The 19,748-nt window shown below is 39.0% G+C and overlaps 1 protein-coding gene across 3 annotated transcripts in view; it reads right to left on the reverse strand.

Moving 5' to 3' along the window:
* Positions 1–5,673: 5,673 nt before the first annotated feature.
* The window catches only part of ALS2 (alsin Rho guanine nucleotide exchange factor ALS2), a 38,451-nt gene continuing 24,376 nt past the window's right edge, over positions 5,674–19,748 (reverse strand). For 2 of the 3 annotated variants that reach the window (XM_032692631.1, XM_032692632.1), the window contains exons 20-34: positions 18,820–18,918; positions 18,146–18,310; positions 15,733–15,844; positions 15,357–15,434; positions 15,105–15,238; positions 12,970–13,158; positions 12,578–12,695; positions 11,941–12,098; positions 11,150–11,272; positions 10,483–10,659; positions 10,029–10,074; positions 8,578–8,639; positions 7,794–7,943; positions 7,407–7,503; positions 5,674–6,425 (exon numbers count right to left, since the gene is read on the reverse strand). In XM_032692631.1, coding sequence (XP_032548522.1) covers positions 6,387–6,425; positions 7,407–7,503; positions 7,794–7,943; positions 8,578–8,639; positions 10,029–10,074; positions 10,483–10,659; positions 11,150–11,272; positions 11,941–12,098; positions 12,578–12,695; positions 12,970–13,158; positions 15,105–15,238; positions 15,357–15,434; positions 15,733–15,844; positions 18,146–18,310; positions 18,820–18,918 — 1,747 coding nt within the window. In that variant the 3' untranslated portion in view covers positions 5,674–6,386. The remainder of the gene's footprint in view (positions 6,426–7,406; positions 7,504–7,793; positions 7,944–8,577; positions 8,640–10,028; positions 10,075–10,482; positions 10,660–11,149; positions 11,273–11,940; positions 12,099–12,577; positions 12,696–12,969; positions 13,159–15,104; positions 15,239–15,356; positions 15,435–15,732; positions 15,845–18,145; positions 18,311–18,819; positions 18,919–19,748) is intronic. The other variant, XM_032692633.1, reaches the window with a different exon arrangement.

Below are 19,748 nucleotides of genomic sequence, written 5' to 3' on the forward strand. Positions count from 1 at the left end.
GTAAGATTACTCTTAAAGAGTTAAACGTTTCAATTGACCACTCAAGAGATGACTCAGACTACAAGTTAAAACAACTGTAACATGAGACACCTGAGCACTTCAGCCAACAGTGAACCACAGTGTGACACAGTGAAAGCTTTATCAAATTCTGTTAAATATACAGTAGTTTATCTCCTGGACTAGTACAGTAAAAAGGCAGCCATTTTCCTCTAGATTGCTCTGTGGACAGAAAACAGCAAAGGTACAAGCAGGAAAAGTATTATCTTGATCTGCTTACAAAAGCAGAAGGCATTACTGTCACTTTTACTGCACGCAATACTTATTTTTAGAACATGCTTCCTCTCCCTCTCGTTAAATCATAGAACTGTTTTCAAAAGGCAGTGGAAATTAAGGGAGGAAAAAATCAGAAGTCAAACATTTTATTACTGAGTCTGGGCAATTCATTTCAAGATACTGCTACAGGATACTCAGTGATATATCTTACTGAAATTCTAATCCAAAGACTGCTTTTAAAATCATGATTACTTCTTTCAAAGACTCACAAAAACACTGTTTGATCCTCCCTCAATACAACTGAGGTTTGAGCTGCAATGATTTAATATTTTTCAATGGTCCGAGTTCTTTTCCTTTAAGAGTTTGCCTTCCCCTTTGTTAAGCTTAGTTGATCTGCCTAATGATGGATTTAACAAAGCAGGCCATATAAATCTAGTCATGAAAACCTGTTTCTTAATTGGAGACACGGCAATCAGAGACAAACAACAACATTTCTGGAGATGCTAAAATACTTTGGATTCTGCTAAAATGTTAACAGTATCATTTCCCCTTTAAAAACTCAAGGAATTAATTTTTTTCCCCATAGAGCAAGCATTACAGCTTCTGGTAAACTTGAGTGTCTTTAGAAGTTTTAGACACAGTTTGTCTTGAAAGTTGACCTCAGATTTCCCAGAAAAACAGGGAAAGCTACAGAATGGTGACTGCTTGCCTTGTTGGGTGAAACCCTTGGGCATAGCTATTGGAGAGCTGCCAGGGATAATAGTGAACTTTTGCTGTCATCTTAAACTACAGAGTTTATGCTCTCACTAGCAGAAGCAGCATTCAAAAATCAAAATCCATCAAGTTCTTAATAACACAGCTCACCTCAGTCATATATTAGTAACTGTTTCGTATTTTCACACAACAAAAGCAAAACAGCTTCCAGCTGTGAAGCCTGGCTTCACAAGCTGTCAGTAGCAGCAGATGATGAAAAAGTCATTACCAGAAGAGAGGAAGAATAATATGTGCCTTCTGTGCCCTAGAAAGAGACCTACTAGATTGCTTGCTTAAGGACAAAGGTCAGAGTTCAAACAAACTTACAATTACTACTGTGTCTTTATTTCCCAAGACTTTTATCTATGCAGACTCGAAGGCCAGAGCTCAGGGTCTCCTCGTCCAGGGATCTAAATAAATTAGATGGAAATTCTTGCTAAAAGGCTTACCTGACTAATCTCCCAGCCAGTGTAAGGTCCTTCCCATTCACACGTATTGCAAGCACTTACAGATGCTCATTAATAGAAGACATTTCTTTTTGCCTGTTATTAGGGACAGAACTGGATATCCAGGCTGAGTGTACCAGAACCTAGAGTCAAAATGAGCCAGTCACCTCATGTCTACCAACATCAGTTATCCCAGTTTTGGGCTACAGGGCTTCCTTCAGCAGTAGAATATGAAATTCCTTGACCCTATTTGTCAGACAGACCAGAAGCTCTTATTGATACAGGGCTAGAGTTGCAAGGGGGCCCAAGCCCTCCTTTTAATACAGTTCTCAGAATTGTCTTTAAATGGACAATTTTGCATGCTGTGAAGCCTCTAAAGGGGATACCACCGGGGAACCTGACATCCAGAACATCACCCACCACTCTCATTAACTTTTTTGGTTAATGTGCTTCACAAGGTTACTGAGCACTTTTAACAAGGAAAATTACTCATATCTTTAAATTTGCCAAAATTAATGATTTTGAAGACTGCATATTGAAGACTGCAAATTAGCTTGAGGGCAAGGAACACTGAGAAACTGTTTTTTCCAAATAAGTCACTATAAATCAGCAAACTGAGTAAGCAAAAAATGGTAGTAAGAGATATTCAGCACCTCAAATGACATGCCCTATTCAGGACTTTCTTGTTCTGCATTAAATAAATGTAATTAGGCCAATCTCATCACTGAAGTCTGTCAGCTTCCTTTTCTAGTCAGTGTAAAGAACCATGTTGCTTTTTGTATACTTTTTGAGACTTGAAAGTGTTTTAGCTACAACAGCAACTCTAAATACTAGTGGAATACGTTGACACATCTTAAGCAAAGATTAAGACCTGTACTTTGAAACTGTATATTGTTATCTCAACCCAAAAACCACTTAACACAAGTCAGAGGTGGTAGAGTTTGAAAAAGAAGACTAAAAAAATGTTCTGATGTAAGGCATCTTGTGAGATTTCACAGAATCACACCTGCATATGTAAGGTTGCTAGTGGAACAATTTATGCTATTACTCTTTGTAATGAGATTCATTCAGTAGTGATTCATGCTGCCTCCCTCTGAAGCAAAACCTCCCAGCTGCAGTGGTGGTGAGAGCCCCTTGTTTACACAGGGTAACACCACTAAAACATCGCTTCCTAAAGAGCACCCAGAGAACAATTGGGTGCAGTGTACATTGTCATGAGGGGCAGTCAGCTCTACTTCCAGCTGTTCACCGCCAACAGCTTGGGCTTTCTGAAAAGAAACCAAAACCCCCCTAAAAAAACCCCAACCACCACACTGGCACTAAATCAGCTTAGAAGTACATACCTAGGTAGTTCAAAGAAAGGATTTGTCTTACAGTCCCGTATCCGTCACATATCTTTCATCTACATTATCTCCCAGCATACCAGAACAGGTAGTTTCCTAACCTGTTTCTAAAAACAAGTACAATTAAGAAGTGAACCTACTTTTGGCAAAATATATCAGTAATGTATAGCACCTGGCATTCGAGTCAGAATACTTTGTGAAGATTAGGCGTGAAGAGAAAATTCTCTTTCAAGCTCCTACTCCCCTTTCATACATTCCTCTAATATTTAGCTAGTGGGAATTGAACAGATATCACAAGTTTAATTAGCTTTGCTATAGCTATGAGAAGAAACTAATTTCACAGTTGCGTGGGGGAAATGCATCCTTGCAGTACAATGGTTTCAGTGCATATTTGCTTACCTGCAGACAGCACAGAATACGCCATGTTCAGCTCATGCAGAATTTCCAGAAGGAAAGAGTATTTGCTGGATGTTCATAGAGCAAGTAACCTCCCTGCCCTAGCTAATCTATGGACATCCTCTCCTTTCTAATCCGCAGAAACCTAACCTTAGAACTACTCATTACCAGGGAGAAGAGAACAAATCCCCTTAACCCTTTTCTTGCATAAAACCCCTACTTTACACTGCCTCTCACTTCAGCAGTTTCTTATTCTCAGCAACTTTTCGAGGCAGTAGGGCACTCAGCTCCTGGGGTCTGTCTTCAGCTACCGTGCCTGTGACTGCTGTGAGAATCTCTAATACCGTAGCACTGATCTTCTGTTGCTGGGATTTCTGCTGTAGCACAAGAAATATCCGGCTTTCAATTTAAGGAAGAAAAAGGAAGAGAGAGAAAAGTAATTACCATGAAGCAATCCAGCTGGAAAGGTCCTACAGGTTAACTCATTTCTTTGTTAGCTACAGCAATACACAAATCAAAGCTGGTTTGTACTGATTTCCTAATGCATCACAGCCCACATGGGCTGTAAAGTGGAATCTGTGTCAGAAGCACATTTAATCCGAGGATTCTCTTCAGCTAATAACTGAGCTATACATCAGAAAGACCAAAAATAATCCAGCCCAGACTGTCTGCTTCCCTTAATCAGCAAGCTGAATTCATGTGATACCACTACTTTTTCTAAGAGGTTGTGTGTATATATACATACCTTGTATAGAGAGAGAGATATATATATCTGTAAAGGCAAATGTGTTCTTCAGTTTTTTTAGTTCTCAACTTTGCATCATTCACAGTAAATGAAGTTACACATTTAAAGTTGCTACATATTTGTAGATATACCTTGTTCTTGAAAGGCAGAAAGAGTATGAAAAAACTTCCCATCTCTAGTTACACTTCCAGTTTAAGGCACAGAATCCACGTAGGAGTAAGGTCATATGAAACAAAGTTTTTCTCATGTCAAAGCTGAATATTAAAATCCTTTCTTCTGAAACATCCAAAGACAACAAACACTAATCAAAAACAGTTACAGGGGAAAAAAACCAACCCAAATCTGTTTTTCATGATAACACTCCTACAGAAGGCAAAATAAATCCTGAATTCAGATCTTTTGCAGATGAAAATTATCACCATTGATTTACTCAGCTGTTCAGCATAGCTCCTTTTCAAAGGGCAGTTCCGTTCCTACAGCTTTAACTTTTTTTTTTACATTGAGTTCTAAGAGATGATTGCATGGAAAGGCTGCATCAGGCACAAAAGATTAAGTGTTCAAATTCCTGCCTTATACTTCATTACGCTCTACACCCCTAGTTATGTGTCTTCCCCCCCTTCTCAAGTTAACTTTCTAAAGCTTCCCTTTTCTTTGTATCATTGCTTAACTCTCCTTGAATCATTCAGTATAATTTAAAAAATAAGATTAAACTAACATTAAATTCTTTGCAAACATGAAGTCTACTCTCCCTATATTCCCTTACCACTATTGCAAGTCTGTTGCAAGTTTAACAACAGTTTTAAACATCAACATTCCAGACTTACTTTCCTCTCCTCTAAAAATAATTTCAAGAAGACCAATCATTTTTACTTTATTATGAAAATTGCTACATTATGGTCACTGCTCAAAACACTATTTTGGCATATGGTTTCCTTCCATTTAGGTGCCAATACACCAACCATGATTACTACTTCAAAGTATGAGTAGCATTATCTATGGCAGTCTGACGTAACTTAAACCATTCTGTAATCTGTTTTTTCCTCTCCTTCTTTTTGAGTCAGTCCTGTAAAGAACAGCACCTAAAATACTCTAGTTATCCACTAGTGGCATAAACCACAGAAGAACACACACATCCACAGAAATTCCCCAGGGAAATTACTTGTTCTCTACAGCCTCCAAGGTAAACTGCTCCAGCAGTGCTCAGAAGCCACGGATCGTGCTGAGGGACCACAGGGAGCTTTCCTAAAGCAGCAAGACCATGTAATTAGTGCTGACAACAGACACCCCAGGGCCCCCATCTGAACAGGAAGCACCGGAGCCTTGAAGCTGTGCCTTAGGGGCAGCTGTGCCTCGGGGCAGGCGGGACCAGGGGTGATGGTGGCAGCTCCAAACCCGCTGTCACAGCCAGCTCAACACAGCCTGTGAGTGAACTGCTCGGGAGCTTTCCTACAGCAAAAAGGCCTTGAAACCAGTGCCAGGAGTTTGCCTCTGGAGCAGCTGCTCTGCATGCTGAAGCCCTGCTTCCCGGGAAGTGGCCAGACATTGCTTGCTGCTGAGGAGGGGAGCAATAGAAAAGCTTGGTGGGCATCTGGTGTCCAGCCAAGGCCAACCCACCACACCTGTTTAAGAGCACCCTTCTTACCTCTTATCACATGGGCTTCCAGAGAAAGCATTTGCCCTCTGACCTCAGGGTAATCAAACTGAACACTGCAGAGCATTTCATTCAGTGCCAAAATCTGAAATGGTCAGTGCCTTTTATTTATTTCATAAACAGAAAGAAGGGTGATTGCCTGTATATTTACAATTCTAGTAAACAGGGAAGTCCATAACAGTGTGATTATTTCCACAACAGCACATGAATACTGCATTCAGCAATGCTGTTCAACACAGATGCCTCAAAACCTTTACAGCCAAACACAGTACAGGTTACCCATTATAAATACTAACATACTTCTATTTTATTAAATAAACAAACATAACTTAATTCAGGAAGACCAAATGCCTTCTGTGGTGCAATTCATTCTCTTTAAACGTCTCTGTTCACAAACCAGGAATAATAAAAACAAACCCCCTGCTTTGGAAGCCATGCAGTCCAGACTTTCACATGTGTTCTATGTAGGTGCCATGCCTTTTTGCAGCATGGTTCATTTAAAAGGAGTAAATAATCTTTCTGTTAGAATAGGAAAGTATTTCTTCTTGGCAGGTACTTGACAAACTAAGTCTCTAACTTCATCACCACTTCATAGTTAGGCTCTGGCTGCAGTTTTTGAATCTTAGAAATGAAAGTTCAGAAGAAACAACTGAATATTTTCCTCTGTAGCAGGAGAACTGTAACCAAGTATTTTCTAAGGGCCATTTCAGAGAAGAAGTGGTTATTAGAGAAGTTCCACTGAGTAGATTATCCCACAGAGCCAGGTCGTACATGATGGTCTAGGTAAGCTTTTCATGTTGAATCTGGTAGTAACATGCCTGAATTAAAACAAAGTTCAGATTAGTGTACATACCAGTTCACAGCAACCTGATAAAGCAGCACACGTGCAAAGGTTGATGTTTTTTCTATCCAAGAAAACAGAAGACTAGGCTCTCTACAAGCAGTGATGCTACAGTGACACTCAACACCTGTGAATCTTCTTATATGTAAGCTAGCAAAAAGAACAGGAGACTAAGTTACAAATGACATCCAACTCCTAATCAAGCAAGATAGCATTAATTGAGGCTCTAAACACTTTCACAGTTCCCAGCTTTGTCAAGATGAAGTACATTTTTGCTCATAAGTCCTTCTTTGCCCTTTGACAGAAGGACTCAAAAGAAGAAAATATTTTCTTACAGGACAAGGATGCAGGGGTGAAGAATTTCAAAAGCACTCAGACTGAAAAGCACTTGTTTGAACAGTTTTGAGGTACCAAAACAACATATTTCCATTATGAAGGTCTTAGTGTACAATAGGATATTCTCCCAAACAGATCCTCTTCCTTTTCCCATACTTAAAAAGATAAGGGTACTTAATAAAACGTGGAGTGATACTAAATTTTTAAATTTTTTTTTCCCCCCAAACTGAATTCCTGTAGAGTTTTGATGTAATGTTAGGCTTAAACTTTACTGGAAGGCTAATCTCCAAAGAACTTCACTTCAATTTTTATAAAGGAAATAAGGCTTGTTAAGTTGCAGGGGAATGATAAGCTCCAGGTGAGTTAGAACAGTCAATAGCAACCAATATTACATTTGAATAATGTACATTTGCACATTGCACCATTTTATTAGCAGTACTTGCAATTGTTGTTATCCAGAGCTCTACCTTAAGTTTCCTTGCTGATCCTAGCTAAAAATTTAAATTAAAAAGTCTGAGAAGTTACAACCTAATGTTCATACCATTGCCCTAAGATGATCTTCATTGCTAAAAGCTGATTATTTCCAAAGAAAGCCTTTAATAACTCTGAACAATTTTCATACCTTCAAGGTAGTGAACATGATGCCTTGCTCCCCATGCTGCAGATAGGGATCCATCAGGTCTTCAATTAAGTGCACCTCAGACCCCAAATTCCTTATCCTGTCATATGTGAGAGTAGGAAAGTGAACAGTTGAACAAAAGACACCACTGTAATTTTTTTACTTCTTCTACATGGTGTTGTGCAAAAACCCATGCTTGTCCCTAACCTCAGCCACAGACATCTCACAGTAAACTGTTCAAGATTTTTTCAGGGCAAAGCAAACAGTCAAACTGGAAAATTTCCAGTTATAAGAAGCTAGAAACTAGTCCTATGACTAGTGTTTAATACAGGTAAAAGTACTCACACTGCTTATGCTCAGCTTATGACTGATGCCAACCTTAGTGCCTACCTGGCTCGTAGCACCACATAGAGAAAAACAGGAAATAAGTCATCCATGGACCACAGAAAATCTTCCTGAAGGGTCTCAAGCACACTCTGGGAGATCTCTTCAAAAGTCTGCTGGATCACCTTCAACTTGTCAGCTGGGGTAAATGTGGTACTATTTGGAGAGCAAAAGCAAAACAGGATAACAATAAGAAGTTAGAGATCTGCATCTGACTTTAGGAAGACAGTTTGCCAGCCAGCACAGCCCTCCCCCACCCAAGAAGAGAAGTCAGACCATTCACATCACAACAGCCGTGGCTGCCAAGGCTGTTTAGTACCCCAGGCTATAATTACCATACCAAGGCACAGTACTCCAAGTGAGACTGTCTTCACAGTTTTAAGATGTTTTAATAAAGTGGTAAAAGGGGAAAAATTCCTTTCTAAAGTCTTTTTAATTTCTGCTTAAATTCTTACAACAGGATATAGCTAACAGGCACAGAAAAGCTTCCCATGCACAGGTCACTTCACCACAGCTGTTTAGAAATTCCCATGTGTATTTGATAGACATCCTTATGCCTTTGATTCTAAATGGTGCCCCATGGACACACCCTTCAGTCACATTTCTGAGGCAACACTTCCCCATTAGGAGAAACTGCTAGCATTTTTAGTGGGAACTGGAAAACTTCTCCATGACTTTTCTTATGAAGGTGAACAAAAAAAGGTGACAGGTAAATGATCACAGTCAAATAAACTAGGCACCACTATAGCAGGAACAGTAAAACACTAAGAGATAAATTTCAGAGAATTACCTGATTTGCTGTAAACATTCAACTGCAGAGGCAAAGCAGGCATCTTTTGTATTTGATGATACCTGTGTAATCATAAGGTTTATCAGGCAGGTTTGGAAACCCCCCTATTCAGCAGCACGAGAAAAGCAGACCATCATGTAACACTGGCATAAAAGACTTTTTTGTCAGTTTTCCAGTGCAAGGAAAGGGGAATGCTACAGTCATGCCTACCTATATTTTGTATAGGTTTCATTAAAACTAGAGAAAAGCCTGTACTGAATTCCTTGGTATGTTACAAGAATCAGGTTTTGAATACTTTCCAGGTCAAGCAAGACTGAGAATCACTGATCTTAATGGTTAACAATCAAGAGGGAACTCTAAGACTAGAATGACTGAAACCTGGAAAAATCATAGCAGTCAATAACCAAAGACTCAGGTTTGGAGTAAACAGAAAAGAACAAATATAAATGTTAGCTCTTAATATGCAACTAGCTTAAGTCTTTCTGAATGGAGCAGGTAGGCAATGGATGCAAAAACACTCAGAGAAATCCACAGAAGTGAAGAAACTGGACAGAGCGAAATAGAGATGAACATGATGAGTTGGCTGAAAACATCCTGCTTAACTGAAGGAATGACCCAGCAAATAAGGAACATGGCTGCAGAGGGCATGCACTGCATCATTCAGAGAAGACACAGGCCACATAGTACTTCACAGTGGAGGGGCTCCATAACCCAGAAAAAGCCAGTCAGAAGTGGGGGGGGTCACATAAGAATTTTGCCTAGTACCTGAAAAGATCTGAAGTAGCTCAAGAAAGATGTTATTGCTGGATTTTGTAACTTTTAAAGTTTGAGTGGAGGTCTGCATCGTATTTTCTCAGGTGAATCTTCATGATTTGGGAAAAAGGGGACTTTTCTTGATGGGAACCCATATTCTCAGGGGTGGGGTCCAGCAGCAGCTTTGGTTATTATTCCAAACTTGTAATAATCTCTACCAAGGAATATCAGCTTGTCCATGTGCAGCAACTATTCTGATGAAAGCCATGCTACAGACTGCACAAGCCAAAGTTATAAAGAGGGAAAAGGTGTATTGAAGGCAGGAGTAACTATACAACTCTCTTAATCAAGCAGCTTGAAAATTTTCTTGCTACACTTCTATTCTCACACTTTCATAATTGGAGATCAAGGCAATGTCTTCCTGAATTAGAATTCATTACCAAACAAGGCAGTAAGTGACAAAGCCAGACTGATGGCTGTTGTAAGAAATCACAGAATGGCTGGGGTTGGAAGGGTCCCCTGGACATCATCTAGTCCAATAACCCTGCTAAATCACTAATGTAGCATTTAAGGAGCAGACACACATTAAGGAAACAAGATAAGACAGTATCTCTTAATCAAAAAGCCTGGTCAAAAATTCTTTGACTGCTTCTTGAAAGAAGCAAAACGTACTGGAAGTCAAGGCCCAATAAACATACCTTTCTACTCTCTCCAAGGATGGATACAGTTCCTGGCCAAAACTTCCTGCAAGAAACCCAACACAGTCTACTGAGAGAGCACAGTCTTACAGCATTTTTCAGCTTATGAAAATGAAGTCATCATGTTCTTCTCTGAGACACAGCAGCCCTCCCTACAGGATCAACTACATCTAGCACAAGTAGCCAGAAAACAGTCTAACCTGAAATGTCTCTGTTTCTGTAGCAATAGCAATGCCAGTTTTTTAACCCCTTCTCATCCCTCCCACCTCCCCTTTTAGGATGAGGGAAGTTTTGATTCACTTTCTCAGCTACACTAATTAGCTTGAAGACAGGTTTAGCTGCATTTTGTTCAAAGAAAATACTTTAGACAATAGGGGGTCTGTTTTAGTTGCTTTATCTAATTACATGCCATAATCCTTTTCTAGTTTCTGTTTCATTTTTGAAGCATACTCACGCTTGCACCCCAAGAAAACTGAGAAGAGCCAAATCAGTTTGCTTGTTTAAACGTAAAACACATTCCCAGTAAATATCTTCCTCACGCTCGTTGTCTAAGGCATACAACATAAACAGGGGAGGGTAGAGTCGTGGCAGTAGTACAGGGAGCAGCAAGCCAAAACTGGTTACCACATAGCTATAACAAAACAAAAGAAAAAAAAAAAAGAGAGAGAGGTAGTTTGTAGAGGAAGACATTTTAAAAACCTAATTATATATAAAAATGGAATGATAATCATTGGAAGAAATCTTTCATGTAGTATGAGTCTATTCTATGGGGAATAAGAGTAAGAAAATAAATACAAATCCATTATATAGTATCTCTGCTAAGAAGAGATTACAAATTACCCCCAGTGCTCTTATCCTAAATAAAACTTGCTTACCCATAACAGATAAAAACAAATTTAGGTTTAAGTAAAGAACCAGTGCATGGAACAAGGATGAAATGCTTATAACAAACATCACATGGAAGTTTGCTTATCAGAATCTGTCATCAGAACCAAAGGGAAAATAAACACTGCTTATATCCATCGTGTGTTTATCTTTCTCCCCTCACACAAGAAATAAATTGGAACAGAAATAAAATAAAGCCTTTATTTGTTTTGTTCTTTTTTTTTTCCTTTATGTACCCTGGCTCAGGAGATTCTGATCTGGAATCGGATTTCCCACTGCAAAATGATCGCCTTCCTTTTGTCTGCAGTTCCAGAAATGGAATGGTGCTGCCCTCTTCTGGCAGATCAGGAAACAAGAACCTAAAAGGTAAGATAATTTTTGAGTTCATTTCAAGAAGATTCCACATATCACAGCATTAGAAAGCAAGACTGGAGAGAAGAAAGTCAGCAGAAATAATATACAGACAGTACCATCTCCCTGGAAGAAACTCTTCCAATGCCAAGGTTACCTTTCCTACATTGACATCACAAGACTTCTAATTACTAACTAAAAGTTAGTAATTACTAACTAAAGTTAGTAATTTAGAGTATTTCTGCTTTCAGATTGGCAGGACCCAATTAAAGCTGTAATTGTTCTCAAGAATCAAAGCAAGCCCTTCACAGGAAGATCATTCATCCATGTTGAATGATCCATGTTGATAAGAACTTTATGGAATACACTGGGAGTCTCCATCCTCACTAGTCTTCTATACCCTTTGAACACTGTCTTTGCACAGCATCAATATCCAGACACTAAACTGCAAATCCATAACCAAGATGAACTTCTTACAGGCACATTTTGAAGGACAAGGTAGGATCTTCACTGGTGTGAAGATTTTAATTTTTTTTTAAGACTCCTTAAAAAGGTTCAGGAAAAAGAAGCAAACTCCAAACCCAAGTAACAATGCTGGCACACTTGGAGTGTATGTACACTAGACATCTTTAGTTAATTCAGCAGTTGTCAGACTTGAAAATTAGAGGCTCGTTACCTAACGAGCTGGAAGATGCGTTTGAGGTAGGACTTGATCTCTCTCACAGCCTCCTGCAGCAATCGGCGATTGGCTCCTACTCCAACATAGGTCATTCTGTACACAGCTACCAGTGTTTCCACCAGCTTGCCCAATGGATGGAGAGGAGTATCACAAGCCTGGGATAAGGATATTAACTGGTCAGTGAGATAGTTCAATGGCAGACGAGTTTAAGAAAAAATTACAAAGTATCTCAAAAATTAGCTATATTTAACAAATTGCCATTTGCATTATAAAATGTAGCAGCTGAACACAGCTCATAGGAGTCAAGACAGTACAAGAACTTGTGCTGTTACTTGGACTAGTCATCTGTCCAATACACTTAAAACTAACATGCAATACTTAGCAAGTATTTCAAGATGCTTTGCCGGGATCCAATGTGTAAGAATGAAAACAGCAACTGAACAGAAACTGACTTTAAGAGAGCATCCATAAGTTATTCAATCATTTTAGTCTTAGTCGTGGACTTCAAAAAATTATGGGCAAACATGAACAAATATATGGATTACAGGAGTGCAAATATGGAAGGAATTAAAGAAAGCTACTATAAAGTAAGCTTGATGTCATGTCTTACTATGGGAGTATTTGAGTCACATACCTTTATCAAATATTTTTTTATATTTTCATATTTTTCCAGGGTGAAGGCACCAATGTGTTGTGGAATGAACTCCAAACTTTCCAGTGTCTGAGTATGTGAGCGGCTCAATAATTCTGGGCTGCAGTTTAAAAAGACAGAGACATTGCACAGATTGAGACATACAGCAGCGAAAAAACCTCTGACATTAATAACTGAACTAGTTCTAAACACCAGTATGTCCCTGAAAGGGTTTGTAGTGCGGAGTAGTATGAGTTATGATTTTGCTTAGGATTTGCTGTTGTTGTTTAAACTAAAGCTTTACAGTCAGAGTGTCTAGTCTAGAGCAGAGTGTGATTCCAGTTTCTTTCTCCATCCCCGTTTTGTCTTGCTGACTGCATTCTCCTGGCACCAACCTGTCTTTGTGCTGCCGTCTGTTGGTGGTCAGAGCCACTGCGATGTTGTCCCAAGCCTTCCACCTGTCTCCCTGGCCAGGGCTCTCACAACCAAGCTGGTTCCAGCATTCTTCAAATACTGCCTTCCATTTCTCATCAGGAGACACTGCCAGGATCCCAAGTTTTCGCCTAATAAAATGACCAGTTGGTCTGTTAAAATCAAATAGCAATGAAAACACATTCAGCTATTACAACCACCCATGGCTAATGTCAGTCTAATATCTCACACTGTTCTACCAAAAGTTGCTATACTTCACAGACTCTACTGTGAATCAAGTTGATCATTAAGAATAAACCTAGAGCCTACTGTTTAATTAACATCTTTAAAAATAATAAGGCCTTACAAACCTTATATATCCTTTATTTTTTTTCCTTGCTAACTGACATATATTCATCCATGTAATATATTATAATGCTACAAAATTAAAAGGTTTTAAATACCTACATGTGAGTGAGAAAACTATGAACCTTGTTAGTTTTATGATTTCTTGTGGCCTTCCAGGAAACAGTTTGCTTAGACACAAGAAAGGAGTGGTGCTTATCTTCACCACTGGTATTCATTCAGAAACTTCAGGACACATTCACGTAGCAAGGAGAAGGCACAAATATGTCCCAAATATCTCACTGTCCTGGAACGTACAAGTAGCAGAGCTACCCAAAGAAATACCGAGGATGGATACACAGTTTCTGACCCTAAAGTAGCATCTACACACCATGTTACATGACTCGTTAGGGATATGCTGGTAGGGAGTAAAACCAGCTCAAGGATCCTCTACATAGCTATAAGAAAACCAAGAGCTGTTCTCCCCATATATATACAAAGATATCTCAGACATATGATGAAATTTAGGACTTTGAAAAGCTTTTGTAAAAAAACAAATGCTGTCAGAGTTAACAGTTCTATCTTGATTTAAATCAAGTGTCAGACCTTTCATTAGTATTTCTTCTACCACATACGAGATGAGAACTAGCAACACTGGATTTCCCCATGCTTCCAGTTTCACAAAGCAGAAAAAGTAGGCTCAAAGCCTTTTCACAAATTATACCAGAAGATTTTCAACTTCAAGACAGTCTGAAAAGGGTAGATGAAACCCTTATTTCACAAGCAATCCTCACAAATATGTACATACATTTATTCATAGACTCCCTACTGGGGTAAAAAGCAGACAGCTGCTAAAGTTGCAAGTGTTCAGTTCAGCAGGGAGGCCTGCTTAACTCGCATGCTGTTGTAGGTGTCAGCACTGTCAAAAGAAATTACCAGTGAAAGCTTCAGGAAGCACCCTGAGAAGTAATCTACGTGAAAACATTAGAGCTGTGTTTCCCATTTTAATCTGAAGTTTGAGAGTGTGCTTCAAAGATACTGAATCCCATATAGCAATTAATAAACCAGTATACAGTGCTACCAAATACAGACATCTCACCAACAACTCTTTAAATTAGATTTCTTCTACCCAAAGATATATCACTTATAACGTATTTTTTTCCCCAGAAATAATTAAGCAAATTGACCTAATGCATCTGCTACACAGAGGGTTCTATGGATACTTTTCAAGTGATCTTTGCCAAGGCTCTTCTGCAATTGAGCAATTTTCTGCTATTTTCTTATGCACTGTTTGGAAGAGGTGTAGTATTTAGCCAGCTCTGTCCAAATATATCCCCACTAGCATTATTAAATGACATACTAAATAAATTAATTTGCCAAGAGAATAACTGGCAGAAGGCAAAGAGGTCTGTGATCAACTTAACTACTCCAGTACCTCAAGAGTCAGCAGAAGCTGCAAACTCAGGTTCTAACAGTCAGTTCCAATACAAACAAAAAAAAAAATTTGAACTGCTACAGGACAGTAGCAGCACATCAGCTGTCCTGTAATTTCATGCTATTACTTGCATATTCAAGTAGTAATTAAAGCAAGAATAGCTATAAAAAAGACGTTTATCTTGTTTTATTTCATGAGCAGGAGGAAAGAGGAAAATTGTTTTCAAAAACTTGTTTCTTTGGAAGATATATTTTTAACTAGCCTTTGAAAGGAGACAATAGTTCTGTTCCTAAGTATTACTGAACCAATATGAGAAATTATTTCTTATTCAACACTCACAGTGCTTTAGGTTTGTCCTTCTCATTCTCATACAAAGTAGGTTTGAAGTAAGTTCCTGTGATTTTTATCCCAGATCCCCACTCTCCACTGAAGAGACCTTCAATATAATCTCCATTTGGCAAAGTCAGTGTTCCCTTGAGAGAAGATGATAAAAAAATTTAACTGAAATCCACTGGGAAAGAAATTATAAGGAAAGCAACTTTTTCTTTTTTTAGACGGTAACAGTTTACAAGTGACAACTCAAATACCAACCTTTCCACTCAGAGTCCAGTTATCTGAAAATTCCCCCTCATAAACTGTATCGTCCTCAGAAAGCAGAATTCCAGTCCCCTACAAAAATAATCATAAAGAACATGAAGCAGTAATTATAACAGAAGGGCAGACTGCAGATCTAAAGATACACTGAAAAACCTGTTACTAATTCTTAGCAAATAATAATCTTTTAGGCAGTTTCTGAAGTAGTCCTATGTAAAACAGGGACGGTTTTAAAGGCAGTTTTAAAAGCCTGGACAACAGAAGGTTAGAAGAACAGAAGGTTTACACAACCTAACACACTCTCATCTGCCCCAGAAAGCTGCCACACCTGGGGGACAAGTCACTATAGCCCAGGGTCCGGTGTCCAACTCACCATCATTTTGTTGGTGCTGAAGGCTCCTTCATAATACAGTCCAAACTGAGTAACCACAACACCATTGCCTTGGCAAAGATCATCTTGCCACATTCCCATGTACTTTTCTCCTCTGAAGAAAAATGAAGTGCAAAGAATACAGTCTAAGAGTACATTTATATTCTCTCTTTGGCTTTACTGCCGTATTTGACCATTACAGAAACCATTAGGAGACAGTCACACAGCACTTGCTTCGGGTCTGTCAATCTAGTTTTACCAGCTCCATGGAAATACAGACACTTTTTGATAGAAATAATTACAGTGAACTTCCTTTCCAAGTTCACATTTCAAACTGGCCATATCCAAGTAAGCTGTTCCTGATGACCTGAAACAATACTGAAGCCCTGTTAAGCCCCATTCATACCCCAAGGAACCTGAGCAGGAACTCCAACACATATAGAACAGGGAAAATTTTTAGCTGCTTTGATCAGCTTTATCTAAGATTTCAGTTGCACAGGAAAGGTGATCTTAAGCTTCATCATGCATCTATCTGATGTATTTTACAGTTATTTAGAAAAGATGCATGAAGTTCATTTTAGACTTTTGTTTTGTCAAAGTTTTTTATTTCTTTTACCTGAAGTCAGATGACTCTCATTGAGAGGAAAATAAAGAAAAGAAACCAAGTTGTTCTACTTGGGGAGTAAGAGGGAGAACTAGAAATTCATACATGACATTTTTGAAATATTAAGAGTGCAAAAATTGTAAGGAAACAGATCATGTTGTAGAAAGTTTCTGTATAACAGCCTAACGTAGGTCATGATACCAAAAAAATTGATTAGACAATTAAAGATTGCTCACAAATAAACACCAGCCTCTTTCAGACTTTTTTGTGCATGTACGTCCACAGAAGTCAGGCTAGAGTCTTTGAAAATCAGTGCAAGTCCCAAATATTTTGAAAAAAATCTATTTTTGCAGTTGTTCTGAAAGAGAACACAATGTTTTCACCAAGCAACAAAAAATTAACTTGTCAAGGCCCTTTTTGTTTGCTTTTAGAAGGAATCTACTGACTGACTTAATACAACCCTGCTTATTACCAAGCATTTTCCTTCTACTACACAGGAAAAACTATGTTTATAGCAAAGAGAGCAAGCCCAGCCATTAAACTAAATTCAGGGGTCTCTCCCAGCTGACTGGATCCATAAGAAGCAGGATGCTGTTCCGATTCCTCGCACCAACTACGGGGGCCTCAGTTGGGTGAAGGCTCCTTGAAGAGAGAGATGCTGCACGCTCAGTTACCAGGATGAAAACTGGAAGCCCCACTTGCTCAAATAATTGGTTTGCAGGTAATAAAGTGTCTGCAGTTATTTCTTAATTTCTGGGTTGAAGAATAACTGCAGAAAATGAATCCTTAGGCCACAAACATATGCACACATATGTGTTTCTGAGACCAGAAAGAAAACTACATGGGGGCAGCTCACTCATATTTGAGTAATTCTGGAGTAGAAAGCAAATGCCACACTCCATCATGAACTGCCACTGCATTTACAGATTCTGGAGGTGAGAGGATCTGCAAGAAAAGCTGGACTCTCTTTAGTTTGTCCTAGGTAAATAAATGACTAAAGAAAGTATGTAGAGGCATTGTGACACTACAGTATAAGAACAACCACCACCACTGAGCAAGACTAGATGCAAAACTGACATCAGGAAATACCTAGAGATGTTACAATAGCTCTGTTTCAGAAAAACAACCCCCTTTCACTCTACAGATTTTGTCTACTCTGCTTTTGAATGGGGCTTTCAGTTCAGTTGAACCAAAAACAGTTCCTTGGGCTTTTACCAAAAGCTCTTTTCAGAAAAAAAAAAATGAACTGGTGACTGAAAAGCAGACCATATATATATCTGTGCTCAGTGTTCATTGAATGTACATGTGTAGTGCAATTTTCTTTCTGAGATGGTAATTTTAGTGCTCTGCCCTGAGAGAAAGCATCTTCCCTCCATTGCACTGACAGAGTAAGTAAATGGAAAACCTGAGCATGAGCTGAAATTTACTGAGTCCTGTATATCCACACTGAACAACCCAGTTTCAGAGGCCTGAGATGAAAGAATACTCCTCCCATGACATTCATAAAACTTTCAGCACACACACAACATGATACCTCAATAAGACATCCCATTCAGAGCTTGTTTTCAGGCAGGAGTATGACAGAAAAGGAAGACAGAAAAAAACCCAAAGCAAACCCCACCACATTTACTCCAGAAACAACACCAAAAAAGCAGTCTCTAGACTCAGTTTTTCAGACCATCAACCCAGAAAGCCTAGCAATAAAGAAGAAAGAGACTTGCACTATTACTGGTACTAACAAATCAAGTCCTTTCCTACTCTTTTCGCAATTGCATGTCATACTGGAGTTTTAAGGATTTCTGGAAGCATTACCTTGTGATATCATCAAAGACTCCATAACCACTCTTCTTGTCCATTATCCACTGGCCAATGAACATACTGGGAGAGGAAGAGGTCAGCTTCCCACTGCGTAGCAGCCCATGCCCATGACGCATGTTATCCTGAAAACACCCTTCATACACCTCACCCGTAGCATAGCTGTAACAACAACAACAAAAGAATCTAAGGTTCTGCTGGGGGGCTGGTTTGGGGGCTTTTGATTCGTTTTTTTATTGGGTACTTCCCCCCTCCTCCACCTTTCTCCAAAACAGATCAATCCTCTCATTTTCCTTCTAGGAATTGCATTACAACCATACCAAGCAGGAACTAGAGTTAAAATATATTTGGAATAAAAGCAATCCTTTAATACAAGTCTTTTGATGCTTTGTTGTTTTAAACCCCCTCTCTCCACAACGAGCAGGGCCATTAGCTGATATATTTCTCTCTCAGATTAAAGAATTCTGTATTATTGGCAGGTGGCAGCAACATTAGAACAGACATTAATAACAGACCACCGTACCAGTCTGCAGTGTGAGCAATCTACCAAAAGCATAGCAGAAAATAAGCCAAGCTAACCACATCCACAAGTCTGAAATGTCACAAAGCTGCACAGAGGCTTGGTAAGCAGCATTAGCTCTGCAATGACAGCAACAAGTGCCACATGTTACCTGTAGACTCCATGCCCACACATTTTGCCTTCCTTCCAGTACCCCACGTAATGGTCATCCTTATTCAGTGCTTTGTTTGGCACTCTGTATTCACCATACCTGCCAGTGCACAGAAATGGAACACAAGCAGTTGTAATGCTAATACACCTCATGAAAAAAAGAGCAGACACACATCACAGACCCCTTCTAAAATCACAGTGCTCTATTTCATTCTTAGTGCATCTCTAACTACAGCAGTTACAGATTATTTTTTGAAGAGAAAGTGAGTGTTCCAGCATCACTAGCTCAATTTAGTCCACACTGCTTTTCTCCTGTTTGATTATGCTATGTTGTAAATACACCCCTCTCCACAACACTGCAGCATTTTTCTCAGTCTTCTCTGATCCTAAGACTGCTTCTACCTTTACTGTTTTCTTCAGGTCTTGATAATTCAAGCACACCTTTATTCCAGGGAGAGATAAGAACATATATTGCTATTGCTACAGAAAATATTTTTTAAAAGGATGCTAGCTTCCAATTATGTTGAGTGGTGAGTGGCAAGGAATTATTCAGAATTTCAATATGCCCCCAAAAAAATGAGACACATTTATTGCTTTTAATCTCCTGAGGAGATTAAATGAAGTTAGGAAGGTTCTCCTGAGAGCATGTCTACCCCAATAACACATTATTGTTAAGTGTTGAGACTATAACGTGCATGCTGAAATACAAGTATATGCATTTGATAATTTCAGCAATTACAGTTAAATACCAATACATGCATTTCTGGTCAGGATTTGTTTGCAATATTTCCATCTCCAACAACCCTAAAATCAGCAGGATTACTTACACTTAGTTACAAATGACCAAAGCTCTAAATTGGTTTTATAGTTTGACATTATATCAGTAGGAAAGAGGAATTTTAAAAAGCTGTCTGCAGTCAGACCACATCT

This window comes from Chiroxiphia lanceolata, chromosome 7 (assembly GCF_009829145.1).
Source record: "Chiroxiphia lanceolata isolate bChiLan1 chromosome 7, bChiLan1.pri, whole genome shotgun sequence".
In the NCBI taxonomy this organism is placed as follows: Eukaryota; Metazoa; Chordata; class Aves; order Passeriformes; family Pipridae; genus Chiroxiphia; species Chiroxiphia lanceolata.